The sequence below is a fragment of the Polyodon spathula genome, chromosome 11 (genome assembly GCF_017654505.1).
Source record: "Polyodon spathula isolate WHYD16114869_AA chromosome 11, ASM1765450v1, whole genome shotgun sequence".
In the NCBI taxonomy this organism is placed as follows: Eukaryota; Metazoa; Chordata; class Actinopteri; order Acipenseriformes; family Polyodontidae; genus Polyodon; species Polyodon spathula.
In genome coordinates this window covers 15,607,421-15,630,273 of record NC_054544.1, presented here as the reverse complement: position 1 = coordinate 15,630,273, position 22,853 = coordinate 15,607,421, and the positions used below count along the sequence as shown (strand labels likewise).

The following is a 22,853-nucleotide window of genomic DNA, read 5'->3' as shown; positions in this document are numbered from 1 at the left end:
TGATTAGAGTTTCCAAAAAAGAATGGATGGGATACTTCTTTTGGGAGAAAGGGACTGTAGTTATACATCTGGCCACCAGGTGGCAAGTGTTCTCTTTTTAAACAAGAAACTAAAATCAAAGCATTTGGCAAATAGGCGGCATTGTGGACTAATTTACAGTCACATAAAGCATAAGGAAAACTATCTTATTTGAACTTTCCTATTATAGTGTACATCATTGTTTTCTTATCAGCTGCTATTAGTGTAGACTAGGGTTTGTATTATTATTGTGTAAGCCTCCATTACAGATAATACAACTATTAGGTGTGTTTGATCTTTTAGCCAGTAAAAAATAAATTAAAACCGCTATACATTCATGCCTGTATTATAAAATTTTTCAGATTACTACAAATTCCATACTGAATATATTGTAAAATAATGCTTACCATTGGGCCTGGACGACCGCTTATACCTGTTACCTGTGTGTGAAATAAAATATCAAAACATAAATAACATATACAATATTGCAATATTTGTGTGTTACATCAACATACATTTATTTGTCCTTACACTGCCATGCCAATTAATTCTACACTGTATACATTTACAGAGGAAAATCAAGTTTAAACATATACATGCTTTAGTTAAGTTTACTACTATTACTAATAGCTGGTTTCCTAAAAACCTATTTAGCATTAATCTTGGACTAGCTTACCTGAGACAACATTAGGGAGTCCAAGAGAGTGTATTCAATAGTTTAACTTAACTGAGAGACATCTGAACACTAAATTCATTCAGTGCTTTATTCCTTTTTTTACTAAATAATGTATTGCTTTCTTGTTGTGGACTGTTGTTTTACAAATGCAGTTTAACTTTTCAGCCTTTCATTTGATCAGGGCAGTAGTTTAAATACCAGAAGCCACCTTGTCCTTTCCTTCACACACCACTTTGCTGTTGTTGATTTTTTTACTATCATGAGTGTAGCCCGGGGGCGCTCTCTCGGTACACTTACATAAGGGACTTGTCCCGGTTCTCCTTTCTGGCCCTGGACAGGAAACATAAAATGTCATCTTTTTTAATCGCCAGTAATTAGAGATGATACTCAGTTAATTCTGCTATGAACAGGAACCATTTTTAAAAATTCATTAATTTTAAAAAACAATTGAGAACTGTGATGTGCTTTTCTGTCTAGTCCCACTTTTTCCCCATGAAACTGCTTTCAGAGGACTTGCTTTTACTGATAAGGACACTGTATGAGAGCCTCCAGTATGGTGTGTCTATGCCCTTCTGAGCAGTTATGTAGATGGTGTGTAAATAGAGGAGTGGAAACTTCATAAAACCAGAGCATATAAATGTACTGTAGATTAAATGCAAATCATAAACTTGCCTTTACTGCTGCATCATTATGCTTTTGCTGCAACTAATAGAAATTCCACAGAAAAGAGATATACAGAAATGCTCATGCAGAAGTGTCAGTCCAAGACTATGCATCAATTATAAAACATTGATTTAGCTTCACCTTAAATGTGGTTGGTTAGCAAGTTATGGAGTTTTAAACACATTTAACATTTTTTACCGAGTGCTATTCAGTGACAAGTGCATGAGCAAAGGCACATTTTCTGAAAAAAAAAGTTATCGGTTTTAATAGGTAGGAAGTAGCGATTTACCTGCTCAGAGCTGTAAAGACAAAAATTGTTTCTTTCTAGTTTTATACTTTTGAAATGGTTTTATTAATTTCAGAAATTGCACCCATTGCTCAATAGCTTAATATTTGTATGTTTTTATTTTAATTTATTTACATTATAACATGCACCCCCATATTATAATGTCCATGAGTATATGCTTACCTTATATCCTCTACCTATAGAACAAAAGACAAAGTTGTATCAGATAAGTTATGGAATTCTATTTCTATTCTATAACAGTGAAAGGAATATCAGTAGAAGCAGAACAGACCTCTCAAACCTGGAATAGGCAGGGGGTAAAAGGGTAAAAAGCATTTAGATGAGTTATCAGTAGAAACGGAAAATACCCAGACTATATTTACTTTGTTTTTTGTGGATTATCTTTGCTTAACAAAAACTTTGTGACATCTATATCATCTTTGAGAATAACACATCCTCAACCCTGGTTTGTGTTTTGCAATACCCCAGGTTGGTTACTGTGCTGTTCCCCTATTTTATTTTATTTTACTCTGGATTTTTTTATTGTTGTTTTTTACCTATTTTTTTGGCTGGTTCACAAGATAAAGATACACTTTACAAGATGGAATACATATAAAAACTGATAGGGAGACATGAAAAACATGCTGCACATTTAAAAAGGAAGCAACAGAATTAACCCTGATTGACTACAATGAGACTGTAAGCCCCTTGGCCTTAAATGTAAGCTATCTCAGCCATTCTTTTTTTAGAACTGTATATTTTTATTTTGTTCAACGAGTCAGTTAACTTGCAGTTTTAGCCTTAACATTTGTTCAGCTGCTGTGCTGTTTGGCATCTTTACCAGAAGATTTGTGGACCACAAAATAACAGAACCGAAATTCAGAAATGTGAAAGACCTTAGGGCTGGCTATCATTTTAAAATGGAAATGTTAAGTAAAATCAACAAAATATTATTTCCTTTGCTGTCATCAAAACACAATATTGTACAAACAGACACCAGCTGTCTGACATTTACTTTAGAAAGTAGTATTAGAATGATTCAAACTCAGTAGCACTGGTGTACATTTCCAATCTCACTATTGCTCAGTTAGAAAGTGGATTTACAAGCAAAGAAAAACCCAACTAATCGCCCTTTGAATCTGAATTTCAGATCGCTCACATAATGCCATTATAAAATACTTGTTTATGAGAGCCATATGCAGAAAAGACAAATGTCTTAAAATGTAAGCCTATGTACAGGAAACACCTCACATGAAGCATGCATTATCATGACACACAGCAAACTCTCTCCAGAAATCACAATGTACACATTCCAAATATAATACAGTATCATTGTTGGAGATGGCATGCCACTTACAGGTCAATGGCAGTCCCAGCACAGTACCGTAATGCATTCTTCATAATGACAAATCTCTTTCCTGTCCTGGCAATGTGCTAATAGTGGAATGGGCAGTGGAATCATTCTAATGGCAGGTATCATGAGGGGATTCGTCATAAATAATCACATGACTAACACAGGTAAATCAAATGCTTTATACTAATAACATTATTACTGGGAAATATAAACACATTACAGTGCATATGCAAATATTAGCATTGACTTCCTTGAATATAGTAAATCTAAAAATTAAAACAAGACCAAGTTTTGTTTTAGACACATAAAAACATTGAGTGAGCATCAGTATTTTTCCAGCATTATTCCAAACATACACTGTTTTGATAAAATTAGCAATGAGTTCAGCTATTGTAGGGACTACCACCAAACAATAAGCTCAATAAGTTTAGAAGAGTATATTTACCAGTGCTGCCTTCATTGCCACCGCCTCCGCCACCTCCACCGCCTCCACCACCTCCATCACCACCCTCGCCATCCTGGCATACTGGACAACATTCTCCAAAAGGTATTAGAGGATTTTCACAGTTCAGAATCTCCTCACATTGAATCTCATCACAGAGAATAGTTCCACTGTCACAAACACAGATTTGGCACGGCTGTGGTTTCCATATATCTCTATTTGTGTAGGTCTGACCATCCTGTGAACAACCCAGTTCATCCCCTGTAAAGCAAACCAAAAAAAGGCGATGAGAATTGCTGTTGCTCTCGAAGACACCTTGGCGCAGTTATTTATTGTATTAAAGATGTATATATATATATATATACACACACATAGTATAGCAAATTGCATTCAAACTACACAATATATACAATGGATTTACAATACATGACATAACATTCATTTGCATATTACTAAACTAAACCTAAATGTCATTCATTGTGTTTATATAGCACAATTGTTAATATAGTCCTCAGGTTTATGAAACAACATTTAACAATATTATTTCAGACTAATCCAGCATAAATTACAGTATGTATAAAACAGCAGTTGTCTTTACCAGTTTTATATCAATAGAGAAGGTTAAGTAAGGCCTACACTACTAAAATATACATTTCAATTAAATAGAATTTATGAAACAACTGCATATTTACTTGGAACATAACATAAAGAAAAGTACATTTTCTTCAGTCAAATTCTGACTGAATAAAGTAGGATCATGTATGTTAGAGTTTTTTTTTTTCCTAACATGGCTTGTATACATAGAGTAATATTTTATTTCAGTACTTTTTCACTAGTACTGTATATAATTCCCTTCACTTAACAAAAGAAAACTGCCTACAATCCCTTTCAATTATCATTCATTTTCTCACTTCAGCTCAAGGTGGCAGCACGGCCCCTATTAGTTTAATTTATGATGCATTCCACATATTCATATTAAATACTTCAAATTAATGAATTACAAACTGGTATGATGATTTGGGGTAGTACTATGTATGGACCAGTAGAGAACAAGATTAATGGCCATACAAATCAAATAAAATGAAACAAACTGTCCACCAGATGTTTCCCTTTATAGGAGCTATGCACTATAAAAACATTTTTAAGTTCTTTCAGACAGTCTAACAAGAAAACACTCTTGAAAAACTTCCACTTTAGTAAAACATTCAGTGTACAATACAGTGCTGAATGTGCAACATAGTTCTTTCACTTTTTAATTTTTTTTTATTTAAGGGACAAAACATACATGCTGGTAGAGGCTTGGTTAACTTCTGGCTAACTGTTACCCTGTGGCAAAGCCAGCTGAGCAAAGGAAAAGGAATGTAATCTGAATCATTATTTTTCAGCTAATGAGAATTATAGACATGAAGACCTCTGAGAACATGCTAAAATGGCATCAGTACCACGATTCATTCATTCAGCCATTTCGCCAATGCAATACTTCTTAAACTACCAGTACTTGTTAAGGCCAAACATTGTCACCTGGAAAGTACATTTTATTTTTCAAACTTAATAGAAAACCAATAAAGCCTTTTAAAGCAGTTAATGTCCAGTTTAACCATGTTTTAATCTACAGATATTGTAAGTTAACACCTAGAAACGTATATGGGAATATACTGAAATTGTTTTTGCAATATTGTGACTCTTACATTACTAAAATAAAATGCAATATAATTATAAGACATTTATATAGCGTCTCCCATGTCTATCATCCCAAGTCAATAGAAATGAAAGGCCTAGTGACATCTGCACAAGAGACCTAAGCAGTCATCTTCTATAAATTTCCTATTATTGTACATTTATATTAGAGTCATCATGAAAATCAGGGCACGCTACTCTCAGATCCCAATTCCTCTACAGTGCATGGCATGATAAACTTGTTATTCTACTCAAGTCTTGTTTTCAGTCTGAACTTGTTTTGTTCAGTGTTTTTGTTGTTTCAGTATTTTGGAATGTACTGGAAATTATAAGATGAGGATGGGATGATCTAATTATTAGAAAAATATGATAGCCCCTGGTGATATTGTGTTTTAATATGTTGCATGCAAATTATAAAATAGAAAGCACTCTTGTCCATACAAGTTATATGAAGAATAAATTATAGCAACCTGAGTCTAAGGAATAATAAAGTTCAGCTCTTACTGGTTATGATGGAATTAATTAAAATATTTGTTTTAATTGATCGAGGACTCATCAATTAATCACACCTGTGTGACTATGATTGATTAAAAAAATAATTGATTGATTAATTTTGTCTACCTGATTGCAGCATCAAAAAACACTGAGCAAAAAATCAATCTTGAAAAATGATGTAGGGTACTTCCAAAGACCTTGGCAAAGGGACAGCTGGAAGGTATACACAACATTTCACGATGTATCAACTTGCAACATTTGCTCACTGGTGCTTTCCTTTCACGACAGTACTATGTTTATCGCATCATATTAGTTTTTTTTCCAAAGGCATCTGGAAATTAACAGCTATATTTTACTTTTTCTTCCATTAACAAAAATAGAATGGTATTTGTCTGAAGGAAACGCAAATGGGCAGTACAGCTCAAAAACAAATGTTAGATTACATCACTAAAAGTAATTACTTGTAATAGTCTTTCAATACAATTTCATATCACTAGCAAACAGCACAGCTGTTACTGAAAAAAAGTTACTTATTACTCGCTTCTTATTACTTATTACTCATTTCTTCAAAAAAAAACCGAATATAATGTCCTTATTACTGAATAAAAAGTAAGCTTCTTCTCGATCTTGTCCTATTAAACTTCATAATATGCGGTAATAGACGCATGCCCTGTGTTTTAGAAGTGTATCATCAAAGTTTGCATGTAGGGATACACATTTTTTGTTCCTAGTGCCTAGCCTTATTCAAATACAAGGCTCAGAAAGACTAATTTGATTGCCCCACGGCTTATTCTTGCCGTGAGACATCCCGAAAGAGGGAGCGCGTCATCAGTGCTGACACACCGACATTAGAGCAGCCTGGCGAGTTGGTTAAATAAAGACCACTAATGTAGGGTACAACAGAGAAAAGGTAACAGTACAAACTATTTTCTTTTTTTTTTTTTTGCAGAAAGTAACTGTAATATTATTACTCAGATTAAAAAGCGAATGCGTTATATTACCTCGTTTTTGACAAAAGTAATACTTACAGTAACGCGTTACTTACTACCTAGTTACCCCAACTCTGAACAGCTGTGATCTGATCGTAGAGCAGATAATTAAACCAGCAATAGAAAATATCACGATTAAAAAACTGTTGTTTTTTAGCCTAAATGATCCCTAATAACATCTAAAAACAGAAATAAAGTGCAGTTTATTTTATTGGTTGGATTAAAAACTAGCCTGAAAACGCAGTGTTAATATTTCTTTGCTCATTTTTACATTACGTAAATGCAACTGTTGTTTATCATATTGTGATAGCTGTACCGGCATATAAAATATACTACCCCAGTTCAACCCCACACAATTTGCGTTATCTTTCCAAATGCAGATATCAAGGGCAGGCATTTGAACCCTTGCTATCTGGGTTTATATCCAATTGGTTCCAGTCTGTTTCAGCAGGAAAGTATTCATATACAAAGTTCTTTGTTCAGAAAAGCCTGTGGTCTTGGCTTTAAAACTGTGCTAACTTCTGAATCCAAACAACAACAACAACAACAACAAAAAAAACTGTTGGATATAAACATGATTAAATTTGACTTTGTCTGTTGGATGAAAATCTTTAAAGGAAGGATATGGTATTTGTGGTAAAACACAGATTTACAAAAAAATTGTAATCCATAAATGACATAACAAGGCACAAGGAGATCAATATGAGAACTTAAATGTTATTAAAAGCCCAGTGAATTTGTTTGATTTGGTAGACTGTGAAATTATTGCAAATGGAAGGAGAGGGACAATGACGCTACTGCAATTAGGTGCCGTGCAAGCAGGTGGCATAAGTGCTTCCTGTTCGAGCTCTGTGATCCCACCTGAATCCTGACCTCAACATGTCAATCCCTAGTATTTTGTCCTGGGCCTCTGTAAAGCAGAATTGTGGTGGTTTGTGAGACCAGCAAACCCACTTCACTGAACCAAAAAATTTGCTAGCTGCTATGAACGTTTTTGCTTTACAAAAACCTGTGCCCTAAGAAAAGACTACTGTATGAGCATGTGGCAGTTCTCTTAGCCAACACCCATATAAACATGCATAAGACTTTTAAAACGTTCACTGCTTAACATATTTTTCTTGATAGACATCATGTTTTCATTTATTTTACCACTTGGAATCATTTCCACAAAACAGCTGGGTAGATATATTGGCTTCTAAAACCAGCAGACAAGAATAATGGACATATTGGGTCTTTTTTCCTCCCCGTGTATTGCTCATGCAAAACTAAAAAGGAAATAAAAATGTAAACTCCTTGCATAGTAACTGTACCAACTAAATTGGTTTAATACATAATTACATATAAAACAGGGAGGAAACAATTTTAGTTATATACATTTCATTTTGGGCAGTGGATTTATTCCATGTAATGGAAGATTGGGCTCAAATGCTGCCATTCTCATGCTGATTTCACTAGATTTTACATGAGAGATATGAATTTCCTCTCTCGGGATGATGTAAGCATGTTCTGAATTACTTAGCACAATACAGCATGTACAGTACTTCAAAAACCATTCCCTTAGGAGCCCATATACAAAACTGCAGTGTGTAAAGTTGAAGGCATATGAAAGAAAAGCTTTTTAAAAATGTACACAAAAGGTTTAAAAAATGAAAAAAAAAGATTTCTTTTCAGGACATTCCGGGCAAAAGCCCTTCTACAGCTGTTTTTTTTTGCCAGAAGCGTCCTGAAAAAAAAAAAAAAAAAAAAATATATATATATATATATATATATATATATATATATATATATATATATATACATATACACAGTATCAAAGTATCTTCTCTTCGCAAAAATATTCTCCTTTTTAAACTCACTGGTACGGTACAGAAACAGTTGAAAATGTATACTGAGATAAAGCATGAAAAATTGTGTTAGGTGAACATCTCCAAACATCCATACTGAAATCTATAAATTCATAATATACTGTCCCAGCATACAGAAATACTAAAACAAACTTAAATAATCATAGTATTTATAAATTCAACACTATTTAGTGTTTACTAGTTCTGGATAACAACGTATTGCTGCTAATCCTGTTTAAGCAGCCAGGACAATCTTAGTGCAAGAATCCCTATACAATATAAAGATTGTCTGACCTTTGACACCCTCGGCCATTAGTCACCCATGAAGTGTTGCATTGTGGTAAAGCAGTATTGCATTCACATACTAATGGCAGTTACTATGACCCCTGGAGTAAAAGGGGACATGACAGGTCTTGAAGTTTAACAAAACACTGTCCTTGTATGAAATTCAAAGCTAAGTTGGGAAGCCTGTGATTAGTCCTTTTACGGAATCAAGTGCTGTATAAATATTATTTGCTTCACATTTTAGCCAGTATACAGTATATTCTTCAAAAGCCAAGGCACTTTTATCAGCTGAGAAGCTTACTGGTTTCAACATGTACTTTCAATCCCACAAGCAATCCATTTTGGGTGGGGAAGGAAGTCAAGCCTGAAAGTTAATTGCATAACTAACTGATTACATGTTCTGGTTACATTCTCTATTTCCATGGAGACTTACTGTGGATTGTACAAACTCTTCACAGTAATATTTTAAATATATTTTAGCATTTTAAAATGTTTTAAAAAAATTAAAATAAACAATTGTCATCACTAACTAGAGTTCTGCACCTAATAAGAGGAAGTAGATATCTTTATAAACATGACAGTATATCTCTTTATACTTTTAAAACTAAAACAAAACACTTTGTAATACATTTTTTTTTTATGTAGATCATTTAGTTGAAAAGATAACAGTATTTCAAAGTAAACAGTAAGGTTATGTCCTCCAGTAATTTGGGCATATTTTTTCATGGATTTCAAAATAATAGTATTCACAATACAATATGCATTGCAAGTGGATTCATTGTGATCCCACAGAATATATAAACAGCTGACCTTGTCCCCATAAAGATTTACAGACATAGAGAGCCAGAAGTGTGCAGCGTTAAAACGAAATCTCTGATAGCAGGTTGTGTGCCTCTGTAGTGATTATATGTTCATTCCTTCGACTCAGATTCAGCAATAAGCCAAAATGATTTTTAAAGAGAATGTAGCTATTGCTTTCTTCTTTCATGTGTGGGAAATGAGGTAGTAGAATGCAGGAGGTTCTGTTACTGGTAGTCTTTTAAAATTACATTAATGGCCACAAGAGGGACCACTCATCAGAACACAGATGCATGTTTTAGGAGAATAGATGCCATCTAGGGTTACTGGAAAGCCTCTAGGAATGTTTATTTTTTAAATCCCATTTAAAAACAGAAGATTACATTGTTATTTTATTAAAAAATAAAAGGCTATATTCACCATTGTATTTCTAAGACAACTCGGCAACATGAATTGTCTGTTTCCCAGGCAGAAATCGGTCAACATTGTTTTTCTTAATTAGTTTTTGTAATGCAGCACAAATATTTTTTTCATTGACAATTAATCACTGTAGAGCATGCCATGAAATCTTCTTTTTCTGTGTGAGAATTTCATCTGTATACATTACAACAGCTAAGTTTATACATATGTGTACAATGTTTACAACACAACATGAGTTATGACGAGAGAAAGAATGCCACATAGTCCCTATGGAAAAAATGAAAAACACACTCTGTTGACCCAAGCAGACAACCCACATTAATTGAAAGCACCTCGCAAAAAGTATTTTCTCAATCACAAAAAAACGGTCAAATGTCCCCAAACTGCAATTACCAAAGAGCATATCCTATGGGTCGGCCTGACAGTGAGTGGTTGTGGGTTCACAAACGACAACCCAGCATGATATACAAATATGGGACGACCTTGAGATCATATTTCAAAAGGCTTTGGAGTGGTGTTGAGCATACATACATTTCTGGGAATTTTTTATAAACTACATGTTGCTGTATGTATTATTTTTAGTTTGAAATGTATGATTTAGTATTCCAAATAAAAACTGAGTAAAACAAAAAGGTTTACATCCTGGTTGGAATATAATTTCCCCTTGCCTGTGCAGTAGATACTCCATAACCTTCCCATTTCCTAATACAAATATAAACAGATCAACAAACAGGGTTTCAGTAACACAGGAGATCATTTTCAAAGGGTTCCTGTTTGGTATAGATTTCTCAAAGCAATTGCAAGCAAATGTAGCTGTCTGCGGAAAGTAAAAGGTAACAGATAACAGAGAGCAGCATCCACTTTCCCCAAGATCATTTAGATAACAAGGATGAACCACAACATCCATGTAAACTAAATACTTTGACTTTGAATATAAAAAAGAAAGACCATGAGCAACTTTCTGTAACCTGATTATGTCACTCATCATTTCTGACTAGGATCATTTTCTAGTTTTTTTTTTTTTTTTTTTTTTTCCCCTAGTATAAATACAAATGTTACTTTTCCTAAATACATTCAAATACACTGCTGTGACAATAATTGCTCACTGCTTCATCCCGGAAAATACTATAGGCCATGTTTATTCCACGATTACCATGTGATTAGTTTTAGTATAATAAGTAAGAAATGGGGTAAAAGCACTTCGCCTGGAGTGACCCATAACTTTGAGATTGCTAGTTTGAATCCAAGCTATGCCACTGCCACCGTGGACCCCTGTGCTGGCTGGGTGCCTGCAGGCTGGCCTGTATGCAATTCAGAACTGCATGGTCCTCCCTGGATATGGCTGCATGGCGAGCTTGCAGAGCGAAAAAAAAGGGGACGGCTGATGGTACTCATTTTGGAGGATGCGAGTGCTCGTCTTTGTCTCTCTCGAATCAGTGCGGTGGTTGCAGTGGTGAGCCACGTTGAATAATAATTGGACATTCCAAAACTTGGGAGTAAAATTTAAAAATTAATAATAATAATAATAATAATAATAATAATAATTGTAAAAAAAAAGAAAATAAATGGAATGTGTTCATATGAATACTACTTTATTGTAAATGCTAAATACATATTTCCTGAAATAGCTTTGTTCTATTAAAGCAAGCAAAATGACTGAACCACAGAACCCCAGAAACCTGGAAGCAAGACAAACATTTGGTCCCAATTTCCTCTCAGGTTGAGTCTAATTTTGCTGTTAAAACACGCGACAAGATGTGTATAATGACTAAGGTTTTGGGTTATATTATAATTACTATTTTGTATGTCACGTCAGCACAATTGCACATCTGGCACATTTTGAAATTAAGGGTTGGTTTTCATGTTAAGCTGCTTTTTATTTATTTTTTACTTCTCAAGGCTGATTGTGTGGAAATAAGATACGAGGATAGTAAACTGGTAAGAAATTAAATATTAGGAAAACGTAGTGTTGATTATATAACCTTTCCTTAAAGAGTAAGTAACGGGGTGCCGAACAATATAGGGTTACACGTCCCCACATGTTGATACAGCTCTTTAAATAACATACCTGTACTTTTTCTTTTCAATGTTGGCATCCTGACAACGTTTTACTCTTTTCAAAATGTCGACAAGCTCATCTCTTTTTTGAGGAAAGTAACTATTACTCAGATTAAAAATCTAACGTGTTATATTGTTGTATTAAATATTTTGTTATTGACAAAGTAATATTATTACAGTAACGCCTTACTTAAGTAGCGAGTTACCCCAACTGTTACTTCCTGCAATCTCATCTTTGAGAATACAGGTTTTATTGCTCTTCAGGTAAATTAACTAATACTTAATAATGTAGAATCAAATGTGGTTGCATGACGTCGGTCACCCAGTGACACGCATACTACAGTATAATTGACAATCAACATGCCTTTTGGTCGCCTGCAGCCACCAGACAGAGAAGATTGATGGCATACCCCTTGTAAACAGTCTATGCTTTTGTATTTTACGACTGTTTCTTGCCTCTAGCCTCTATTATGCAATTAGTTATTGTGTGTAAAGTTTATCTATCACTTTCAATTTTGATGTATGTTTTAAATTTCATTGGTTTTAAACCAATCAAGACTTAGTCAAAACCAATGTAAAAAGGCAAATATCTTATCAAAAGTAATGGAAAAGCTCAGGTCACATTCATTGATAAAACAAAAAAAGACTTGCAGGAATTTCATTCTCTTTTGAAATGGTTAAAAAAAAAACTAAATATGTAAATACCTAATTTGTTACTTTTCCTTTTAGTCTCCTGTGCCCTAAATAACAGTTACATTTCATTGCTCTTTTAGAGAAATAAGTTGCAAGTTTCATCAACTGTTTTATTCTCGTCAGAAAACTAACTGACAATTTAAATAGACTGGATAAATCGTACACTTTTGAAAACCACTCATCTAAACATGGCACCTTAAAAAAATGCTTTATTGAACTAAACTGTAGCAACATCCATTTTTAAAGGTATGTCCCATGATTGAACTGTAAAAAGACTGAAGCTCCTCAGGTGACAGGTTTACAAAAGAACAAACAAATGGTGTCTAAACTACGGAATAAAAGCCCTGATAAAAAACGTATGTACTGTATGCTCCTGGTGTATAGAACAGGGGCTCACAGGGATCAAATTGTCAAGGGAGGAAGCAGGAATGTGTTTTTTTTAAAGAAACAAATGCATGTGAAACACTTGAGACTTTTAGACTTCACAAATTTACCCCCCATTAGATGTTTGTCTTGTCTTATCTACACCTTTGACACAGTGTTGTGTTATTCATCTTTGGTAAGCTGTTACTATATGAAACCTGAAGGTCATGAGATCAGATTGGTACCTCATCTTGTTTATTTCAATGAGGGACTACTTCCGACACATGGTTTAACCTCACATTTTAAACCTGTTTGTTTTGGTATCATATAAGAATATAAAGTTGCAAGGTTTTCAGGCAGGAAATCTATAGTACAAGTGCCTGGTACATTCATTGGTTAATCTACAAGCCTACTACCAGCAAGTTCCCATTAACCTATAAGATATATAAACCTGTTCGCTTTCGAATTACCACCTCCTCCCCCCAACACCACAACCTCACTCCCAGCCTCGTCCCGGGGGGGGGGGGGGGGGGGTTATACGATGCTTCCCCTGACTAATATTTTTTGTTCATCAGGATTAACACATTGTATAGATTATTTTATTTTATTCATTGTTTTTTAGTAGGTGGCAACGGGTTGTGCTAGTTGTTCAGTTTCTAAATGCACAGATTGCAATACCAAAAAATGTCCCTTGATGTTGTACTGTCATGACTTGCCAATTTGCAAAGGAAAAAGCTGCTGGGGAATGGACTGATGAAAAAGTATACTTCAAAAAATAAATACAAATCTTTTTGTTTAGACTTAGATCATACATGGCCACTTAGCAAATTCAGAATGTATGTTCAGTCACCCCACTAAGCTTTGCCCCAGGGCCTTAGTCTATAAACTATGAAAACGGCTTTGATTAAAAGTATTGTCAAGAAATGTGTCTGTTCTAAAGTTTTATTCAATAGGCAATTTTCACTTAAACATTTTTTTTCTTCATTATTTTTTTTGTTAGCTAAGACAGCTCTCTAGCAGAAAGCTTGTCCAGATCTTGATAATACAGGGCTCTGGTGGTGAGCCTCACTTATTTATTTAATATACAGAAGAACAAAACTTTTTACTAATGAACCTCTAGAAAAATATTACATGAGGGAGTTTCTATGCCTTTCTTTACAAAACCTGATACCTGAAACAATGCTAGACTTCCAAAGAGGTACTCAATGTGCAAATGCTTTTCTCTGTGAAGGTTATGCTTGTTAACCATGCCCCTTCTTTTGGTGTTTGTTCAAACAAATGTTGGCAGGAATGGAATTTATTTTGACTGATTTGTCAACTCAGCATGTAGACACCTAGCTATTTAGTTCTAATGTGAGAAACGAGTGTCAGGTCCCACAGGAATCAACATACACAACACTACTTAAAATCCAGCAGAGAACACTAATAGTTTCAAGACTTTTACCACAGAGGTTTACTTTGGAAAAGCAAAAACCCTTTACCCACATATTTTTTTATACAAGTTCAAACCCAAAAATTGAAAACCTTAAATAGTATTGGTAAAGAGTTGCTTTTGTTAAAGCTTAACGTTGTATACAGATCACAAACACTTATATGTTTCTTAAGCCTTATTAACACCAATGCATAGTTGACTCTGCAAATACAGATCAGAAATATTACAGAACAAATACTAAACACAGTATGAACACTATGTTACTGAACTTTTTTATGATTATTTGCTAAAGCTAATTTTAATATTAAATTCAATTTTATTTTCCTTTCCATTGAAAACAAAGGCAGTATCATGTTTGCAAAATGTATACTATATAATACTAAACTGTTATAAATAAGAGAAAAAATATTTCCTAAAATTAAATCTTAAATACTAAGTTTAATTCAGACTTTGCACAGTACTTTTTTTTTTTTATAATTTCAACTCAAGGCTGACAAATTATAGACCTAAACAGTTTAAGGCCCTGGACCCTAGCAATAAAAATGCAAAGCACTGCTAAACTTTGTGCTTCAACTCATAACTCAAGGGACTTTCAGTAAAATACAAAGTCATTATAGAATATAGTTGGCTTAAATGACTCATGGAGATGTGTCTGTGTTTCCAAACTTTCTGATTGAAGGTAAAGAAGGGTGGAGGAGAAGGACATTGCTCAGTAGCTGGCACTGATTAACACCAGAACGTTTTCATAGCTGTAGGATACGTTGCCAAATTAGTTCTGCAATCCAATGAGGCTGCCCAATGTGGGCCCAATTGCGCTAGCGTAATTTTGGCTCTGCCCAGTTATTACTGCATTTGTTCCACTAATCTCTATTTCTTAATAAAGCAATGTAATAACGTGTGCAGCATTAGATCCCGCATATGTTTAATAAAACAATTAACTATGAAGCCTGAAAAGCAGTAGCCATGTGTGCACCCAGGATACATTGCATCTTTCCCCTTTGTTCTTAGACATAAAATAAACCCAGAGCAACTATCAAGGTTTGGCAGGCCTCGTTCCCTACTGAAATCGTTCATTTGAGAATTGATTTCACAACCATCTACTGAAAGAAATCCATAGAACAGTAACAAGCCTTATATATGTATAAAACACATTAGAAATCATCTTTCTTCCATGGGTATTGTTTAAATTTTACAGAGCTATTTCTTGTTTTATCAATTTTCTCAAATATAAATGAAATCATTTATAAACCATACTTAATGACTACATTCTATTAGACAATTAACATTGCCAAAGGCTGAAACAAGAACAATTCCTTGATCTGAATGCTGATTGAGAGGAAGAGAGGAATAACCAGTGCAGTTCTCAAACTGGTGGTCAGAACCACTGTGGCTCCCAAAACATCCACATTGGGGACATTCTTTTTAAATACCAGCTCAGTAAATTGCAGCGAAACTCATTGTGTTGCAAACGTTGATCCGATTAAGAGTAATACAACATGGAATCATGCATTTCCTGTTTATACTGTACAAATTTACATATACAGTAGATGCATTTCTGCAATACATTTGTTAGGATTTTTTGGACAAGGTGTTCATGGCTGACTTGAGTCCCTTCAAAGGTGGTCCCATCAAGAAAGGGTTTGTGAACCTCTGAAGTACAGTAATGCTGTGATGCTAAAGCAGGTAGACTTTTACTACAATTACAGTTATATAACATTACAGTTAAAATAAACAGGGTGTACAAAATTCAATAAATGTCACAACTACATACCATACATGTTATTTTGGTTTCTAATATTCTAGTGCTTTTGTTTTTCATTAAATCTATGAAACTTATTTTTTTAAAGTTTGAGCTGGGTGTGGTTAATAGCAATATGGCCTCTACAAAAGACCATTAAAGCATGCTTTCTCTTAGGGGCTTAGTGTAATCACTAACATTTGAGTATTAGTTTCACGTTCTAAACCTGTTCAAGCTTCCCTGCTAACAATGGTGTTAAATGTATTCTACCTTTAAAGATCAATTTTATTAACCATGTATTAAAAACCGTCCAATCACATTTGTAAGAAATTCTGTTAAGCTATCTTTTGCCTGAACTACACAAAATATACAATAAGAGACACAATATGCACAATGTATTACCTTATAGTATAGATCAAGAATACAAAAATAAAGGATAAGAAGTAATAAACAGTGAAACATTTATGATATTTCTAAACAAAAAATGGTTGGGACAATACACAAGATGATTTTTTGTGTGGTCACATGGTACAATATAGCACTCACTGCTACAGTATGGTTGCAAATGTGTTATAATTATGTATGAGATCCTCATTACTTCAAATTTGTTGGATCATATTAATTTAAATATGTTTTGCCAAACTTAAAAATTGAGGTGTTCAGATCACAGGGACATAAAAAACCAGCAGCATAAACTTGGCCATTTTGCTTGATGCTTAAATGAATGTGCATACTGGTATGTTATATCAGTTAAAAGAATAAACAGTGTGCTTATCATTGCCTATGCAGTAGCCCTTCCAGAGGTCAGTGGTGTCTTCAGAGGTCTAGCTAAAGCTTGACCAGCACTTTTACAGGTTTGAAGCTTGGGCCAAATCCATCCAAGTAATGTTCCCAACCATTGTCATGCTGCTAGAATCAGGTCTCAAAACACCAAATACTTATTTTCCAATATTAACTATATACTTAATAATAATAATAATAAAATAGATTTGTTCTTTCTTGTGCATCAAGCTTTTCATCCAGGAGGTATCAACGAATCACATATATGAAAAATTATCTTCACATTTGGTCAGGAACTTTTACATAGCTTCACTATAAAGTATGATATGCAAAATTCTGCTCCTTTGACCATGGGTTATTATTTTCCATGTTCTTTATGTTGGCCACATTTGCACACGATACCTCTAACATCAGCCATATACTTCCTCACTTCTCAGTTTGCCTAAATGTGTTTTCATATTTTACAACTGCTGCCAAAGCAACTATTTAACCATCTGGAACTCATCGTCCTCTACATATGCTGACTGCAATAATTTATGTTAAAGTAGTTCCCATAGAGAGCCTTAAGATGTGTATATATGCTTTAGAAACCTATCAACTGAAAATGTACTTCACAATTGCAATCCATCGCACACATATTCAGTTTCTGATGTCAATTATCACAAGCTCATAAGCTGTAAACCCCAGAAGGATCTTATTTATACTGATGATTCTTAACATATGATGAAATCGTGTCTGCTCTGTGCTGAATTTTTACCATCTTGTATTTTCTTCTTAATTGGTAAAAAGAACATATATGTTTTCAGGAAGGAATGCTGCTCACAGATCCATGTTTTCAGCAGATGTGGTTGATTCTTCTATTTTATTAAGGGCAAGTCGCTGTTAAATAAATCATTTCATTTTAAACAGGTAACAATTATTGCAAACTGCAGTCAACTATATACAATTGGTCTTGCTCGGAAACCTTGGAATCAACTTTTCAAATAATGTTTGTCCTAAGAATCTCTAAAATTTTCTTTGCACACAGGTTCGCGTGTGCTTGGGGTGTGCTTTTATATCTAATGACCTTTATGAAAACCACAGAGTTTGCATTCCATGTTAATCCAGAAATTTGGACCCAAGTACCAGTATACACATGACTTGCATGATTGTGTAGAATGTTCCTTATGTTCTAGTTTACTGCTTGTTAAGTGTTGAAAAATATGTAAATTGCTTCATTCACATGTTAGTTAATCTTTGTGTCAACCCACTGTTATTCGTCCTCTCATTTTAGTTTTTTTGCGTGTTCATTGAAGTCACCCCCCTACTGCTTTGGAGACCACATTGTGGGCGGGGGGAATGACCTGAAAGGAATTTTGTCTGGTCTGTATCATCACTGCCTGATCATTCTTTTTCCAAAAGTGCATCGGTTCAATTTAAAAAAGAACTCTAAAATTGTTGTCTTTTTAATGTATCTTGAATATGATCTTATCACCAGAGTAGCCAAATAGGACCAGCATCTTTTTCTTTTTGTGAGAAGTTACCATTATACAGTTATTGTGCATGTTTAAATTTATTTTCCACCACATATGTCTATTATTTAGAGCTTTTATAAGTATTGTAGCACTATGGTAAGAATATAACAAAGTGTAGTAAAACCTAGATCAGCATGGCACAGTGTTCTTGTACATGCACAGTATATTTCTGGTGAAACATTATTGTGAAAATTGATGATATTAGATAAGAAACTGTAAGAGTTATTGTTACTTATTCTATCTTTTAAAAATAAAAACCTAATTATTCATTGGTTAATTTAATTGAATGCATTTCTAAACCTGGGTTCAAAGTGTTCCAAAACAAAAACTAAACTGAGGCCTTTAAAGCTTCTAAGGGCCTTGAAATTTTAGAAGTTTTGCAAACCCCATCTTTAAAGTTATAAAAGTGATCTCCGTGGGACCATGACAAGAATGACTTGAATTTAACTTGATATAAATTATGTAGCGCCTAACAATTGCTTCAAATATGCTCCTGATCACAAAATGATTTCTGGTGCAACAGAAACATTCCCAATTACTTATGTACCTTAAAATGGCCACCACATTTCAAAAAGCATTTACTGCATCTTAATAGCATCCATCTACATATCATGATTCCGTTAAAGAAAATAGTCACCAGAAATGACTACTGCTTGCAATTATTCATTGTATAAATCTTCTAAAGTGTAAAGTAAAACTGTGGATGTTTTTTTCTAAATAAGAATCAAAATCTAGTTAGCTCAAGCTGCACTATAAAAAAGTAATTAAAGACCCCAGAGTAAGTTAGGTAGTGCAACCCAAGCAACAAATATTAGCCCCTTGTGTCTGGTAAAATCTTGAAATGTTTTTTTTTTTTTCTTTTTTTTTAGTCGTGGTTGTGTCCGGATTTTCTCCTGGCAATTTTTTTGCCAAATCAGAAGCTTGTTTATTTCACGACAGACCCTAAGATTTTTAGATATCTTAAAAAACTATTAACTATGTATTCTGCTCTACCTTAAGGAGGTAAGTACTAAAAACAATCAGACAATGTGAAGATGGAGATGGTCACATTGAAATAGAAGAATACAATTCTTTGTCCAGTAAGTATGAATTATTCCCATGGAAAACCACAACAACAATTCAATAATGTAACAAGTTGCTCCACAAGCACATTACCAAACAGGTTGTATTATAAATGGTTTAAAATAGCTTAACTGTTGGGATGTAGTACTTTGGAAGTATTTTAGACAAAATATAAAATTCCTAACACACAATTTCTAACATTGAAATTTGTTTCTGATATGTCACTCTTACAGAAGTGTTGACTTAGATTTTTTTTTTTTTAAATGGTCTTAAAATGGATATCCCTTCCCCTCACCTCAAGATGGCTGCACTTCCAGAGTAATGATCAAAAAATCTTTGCCACAGCACTCAGTATACATTGATGTGTTTGACAAATATCTGAAAACAAAATTTTATTTTTTAAACACTGGTTATGTTCTGTAGCGCCAATAACTTTATAAAAATGGTCACATATACCAATAACCAGATATATACATGCAACTGAAAGTACAGTGAACTTCAAAACTGCTTGGAATTACTAAACAAAATGCCTTAAAGCATATAAAACATATGCTTTAAAAACAGATGACTCTTGAATATGTTCCAGTCTTGGTTTACAGGCCTTACACGTCCAATAGAGAATGTATACAAACTAATCATTAATGACATTCCTTTGTGCTGTTTTTTTTTCCCTTTGTATCTATCTGCCCCTCTTGGCTTCAGAAATATGCAATTTTACTGTTTGTCACGCCAAGTGCTTCTACCAATGTAGAGGTAGGAGGTTGGAATCCATATACAACTTTTTCTGTATTCCTTTATAAATAAAAACTGTGTGTTATAATGCAAGGACTTTCCTAAATTTGAATCCATGTTAAATCTATGTAATGTACATTCCTCTAATGTAACAAAAAAAAAGAAAGAAAACAAAGCAGTTATTTAACCACAAGAGGGCTTTTTCTTGCCTGAGTCACCACACCACAAATCACAAAAAAATCTTCATACATTCAGTATCATAGGATTCACTAAGTGAAACACATTACAACATTGAAATGTTATCTCTTAACTGTTTTAAGTCACTTATATATATATATATTATATATATATATATATCAATATATATATATATATATATATTATAAATATATTTTCCAAAGGTTTACTTATTTCCTGAAAAAGGATAATTTCCGTTTGTAATGTCCAATTACATCACTGTAGTAAACGTGATAAACTATTTCATAAGGTACACGTAAAAAGATACGAACAATTTAGCTAAAGGTCGATTGGAGTGAAGTCTTCAGTTTTTTTTACATCACCACATATATTTTTTCTTCAGTACCTCCCCACATCTGCATAACATTAATGCATTAGCTGTGTATAAAGGCCATGTTAGGTCCTGTACTGTTAAAACAGGGTGTACAGATGTTCCCTTTGAATAAACCAGGATGACAAAAATAGAAGGGTGAATTACATGAAATTATCAAAGAAAACAACACAATTTAGGCATAAAGCTATAATAGTCCACAATGTTTCACTTGAAGTTATCAGAAATGCCATATCCAAATACAATTGAAAAATTTAATAAATGTATATTTCCTGGCTGACAACATCTTTTCCTAACAGTGCCAGGATAAAGGGCTTTAAAAAACAAAAAATAAAATGCCATTGCTGCCCATCTCTGAGGTCTGTATAAGATCAGCTATGGTAACCTTTTGCAAACTAAGAAGAGCAATCCTCAGGTGCTAGAAAACTGTGATTGGAACAGTATTGGAAACTGTTCAAGCTACAACAAAACTGTTACATTACTCCTGGCACCATAGAGTACATTACGTCTGTTAGGCATACTCTGAAACAAGACCAAACAAAAGGGAGGGAAAAACTTCTCCCATTTTGCATGTTTTACTCCCCAGACAATCTTTAAATGTTATTTACTAATTGTTCTCATTAAAAAGGCATTTAGCAAGCAATGGTGAAGAGGTCATTAACAATGCAAAACCATACATTGTGCAAAACTTTTTTATTTATTTATTTATTAAATTATGGTCAACATAAAAGCAACTAAAATGTAAGATACATTAAAGTCATGCAAACATGTCTAAGTTAAAAAACATTGATTCTGAAAGTATCATTAAAATAAATTATTAAAAAAAATGATTCAACTTACCACTTCCTTGACATTTCACAACAAAAGCATGAGCCACAAAAACAGCAAAAAATAGAAAAGTCCTGGATTTCACAAAGTTCACCATGTCTACATTTAAGACATAAGTGTCCAGTTGAGAAAACAAAAGAAGACAAAATGAAGTTTATTACAGCACCATCAAGTCAGTGTGTGTGTTCCCTTTCCTTCAGCACTAGCCCCAGCACAAAGTCTGCAAGCAAGTTTTTAGGAGTTACAGCTTTAAATAAGAAGAATGCTGGCAGCCCTAATTTTCCTCCCCCTTTGTGCAACCAGAAGCTCATAATCATCCACTCACAGGCCAGTATGTGTAACCATGTAAACAAGAGACTCCATTTTAGTTACTTTACATGCATTACCCTTAAAACTAATACAACATTAAAGCAATTGTTTTCAAAAAATGTTTAGCGTGAGTTACAAGAGTGTTTAGAATGCCTCTGCTTTGTTTGTATGGGAGTGACACTGGTGTTCCAGGACCCATTGTTAAATCCTAAAAAAGGCTATAAAAAACAGATTTATGAGGGGCCGAAGAATGATCAAATCTAAGAAGAAAAGAAACTGGGTTTCTCTTATATATCTAAAGGGCTGTAATATTTACACCTCTTGTATTACTTTCCAAAGCATTTGTATAAATATGGCACCCATATACAGTAGTTGACTTGTTTACTGTTCCTAGGCTATGCAAAGAGCTCTTTGGCTCAGTCATCACTTACTCTTCAGATTGTGCTTATTCATCCAATTTCTAATGAGGTGATCCAGTCTAAATGACAAAACCTTCTAAATATGCTAAGCTTGTGTATTAAATGCATACATACAAGAACATATGTTCCCCCAGAAATGTGAAGCTGTGGATAGCAAGGCAAATAAGAAACCATCAGGTTGTGTTCCGTTTACTGAAACTATTAAGCCATGCCTTGGTAAAAAACATAAGCAGATATGGCCAATGGTATCTCTACAGAAGAATTCAGAAGTGTGAGTTCAATGCAATACACAAACACACAATGGGTAATATTAGTATACAAATTAAAACAAAAGGAACTTCATTAAATGATACTACAGACTACAATACTACCAACTACGTGCAGGAAGCCGAACCCCAGCGCTAACCCAA

At 34.0% G+C, this 22,853-nt stretch overlaps 1 protein-coding gene across 1 annotated transcript in view; it reads right to left on the bottom strand.

Moving 5' to 3' along the window:
* Positions 1 to 21,947, bottom strand: part of LOC121322794 (collagen alpha-2(V) chain-like) — a 50,412-nt gene extending 28,465 nt beyond the window's left edge. Inside the window, exons 1-5 of the mRNA XM_041263095.1 lie at positions 21,728 to 21,947; positions 3,443 to 3,700; positions 1,827 to 1,840; positions 992 to 1,024; positions 426 to 458 (exon numbers count right to left, since the gene is read on the bottom strand). Coding sequence (XP_041119029.1) covers positions 426 to 458; positions 992 to 1,024; positions 1,827 to 1,840; positions 3,443 to 3,700; positions 21,728 to 21,812 — 423 coding nt within the window. The 5' untranslated portion in view covers positions 21,813 to 21,947. The remainder of the gene's footprint in view (positions 1 to 425; positions 459 to 991; positions 1,025 to 1,826; positions 1,841 to 3,442; positions 3,701 to 21,727) is intronic.
* Between the last annotated feature and the right edge of the window lie 906 nt (positions 21,948 to 22,853).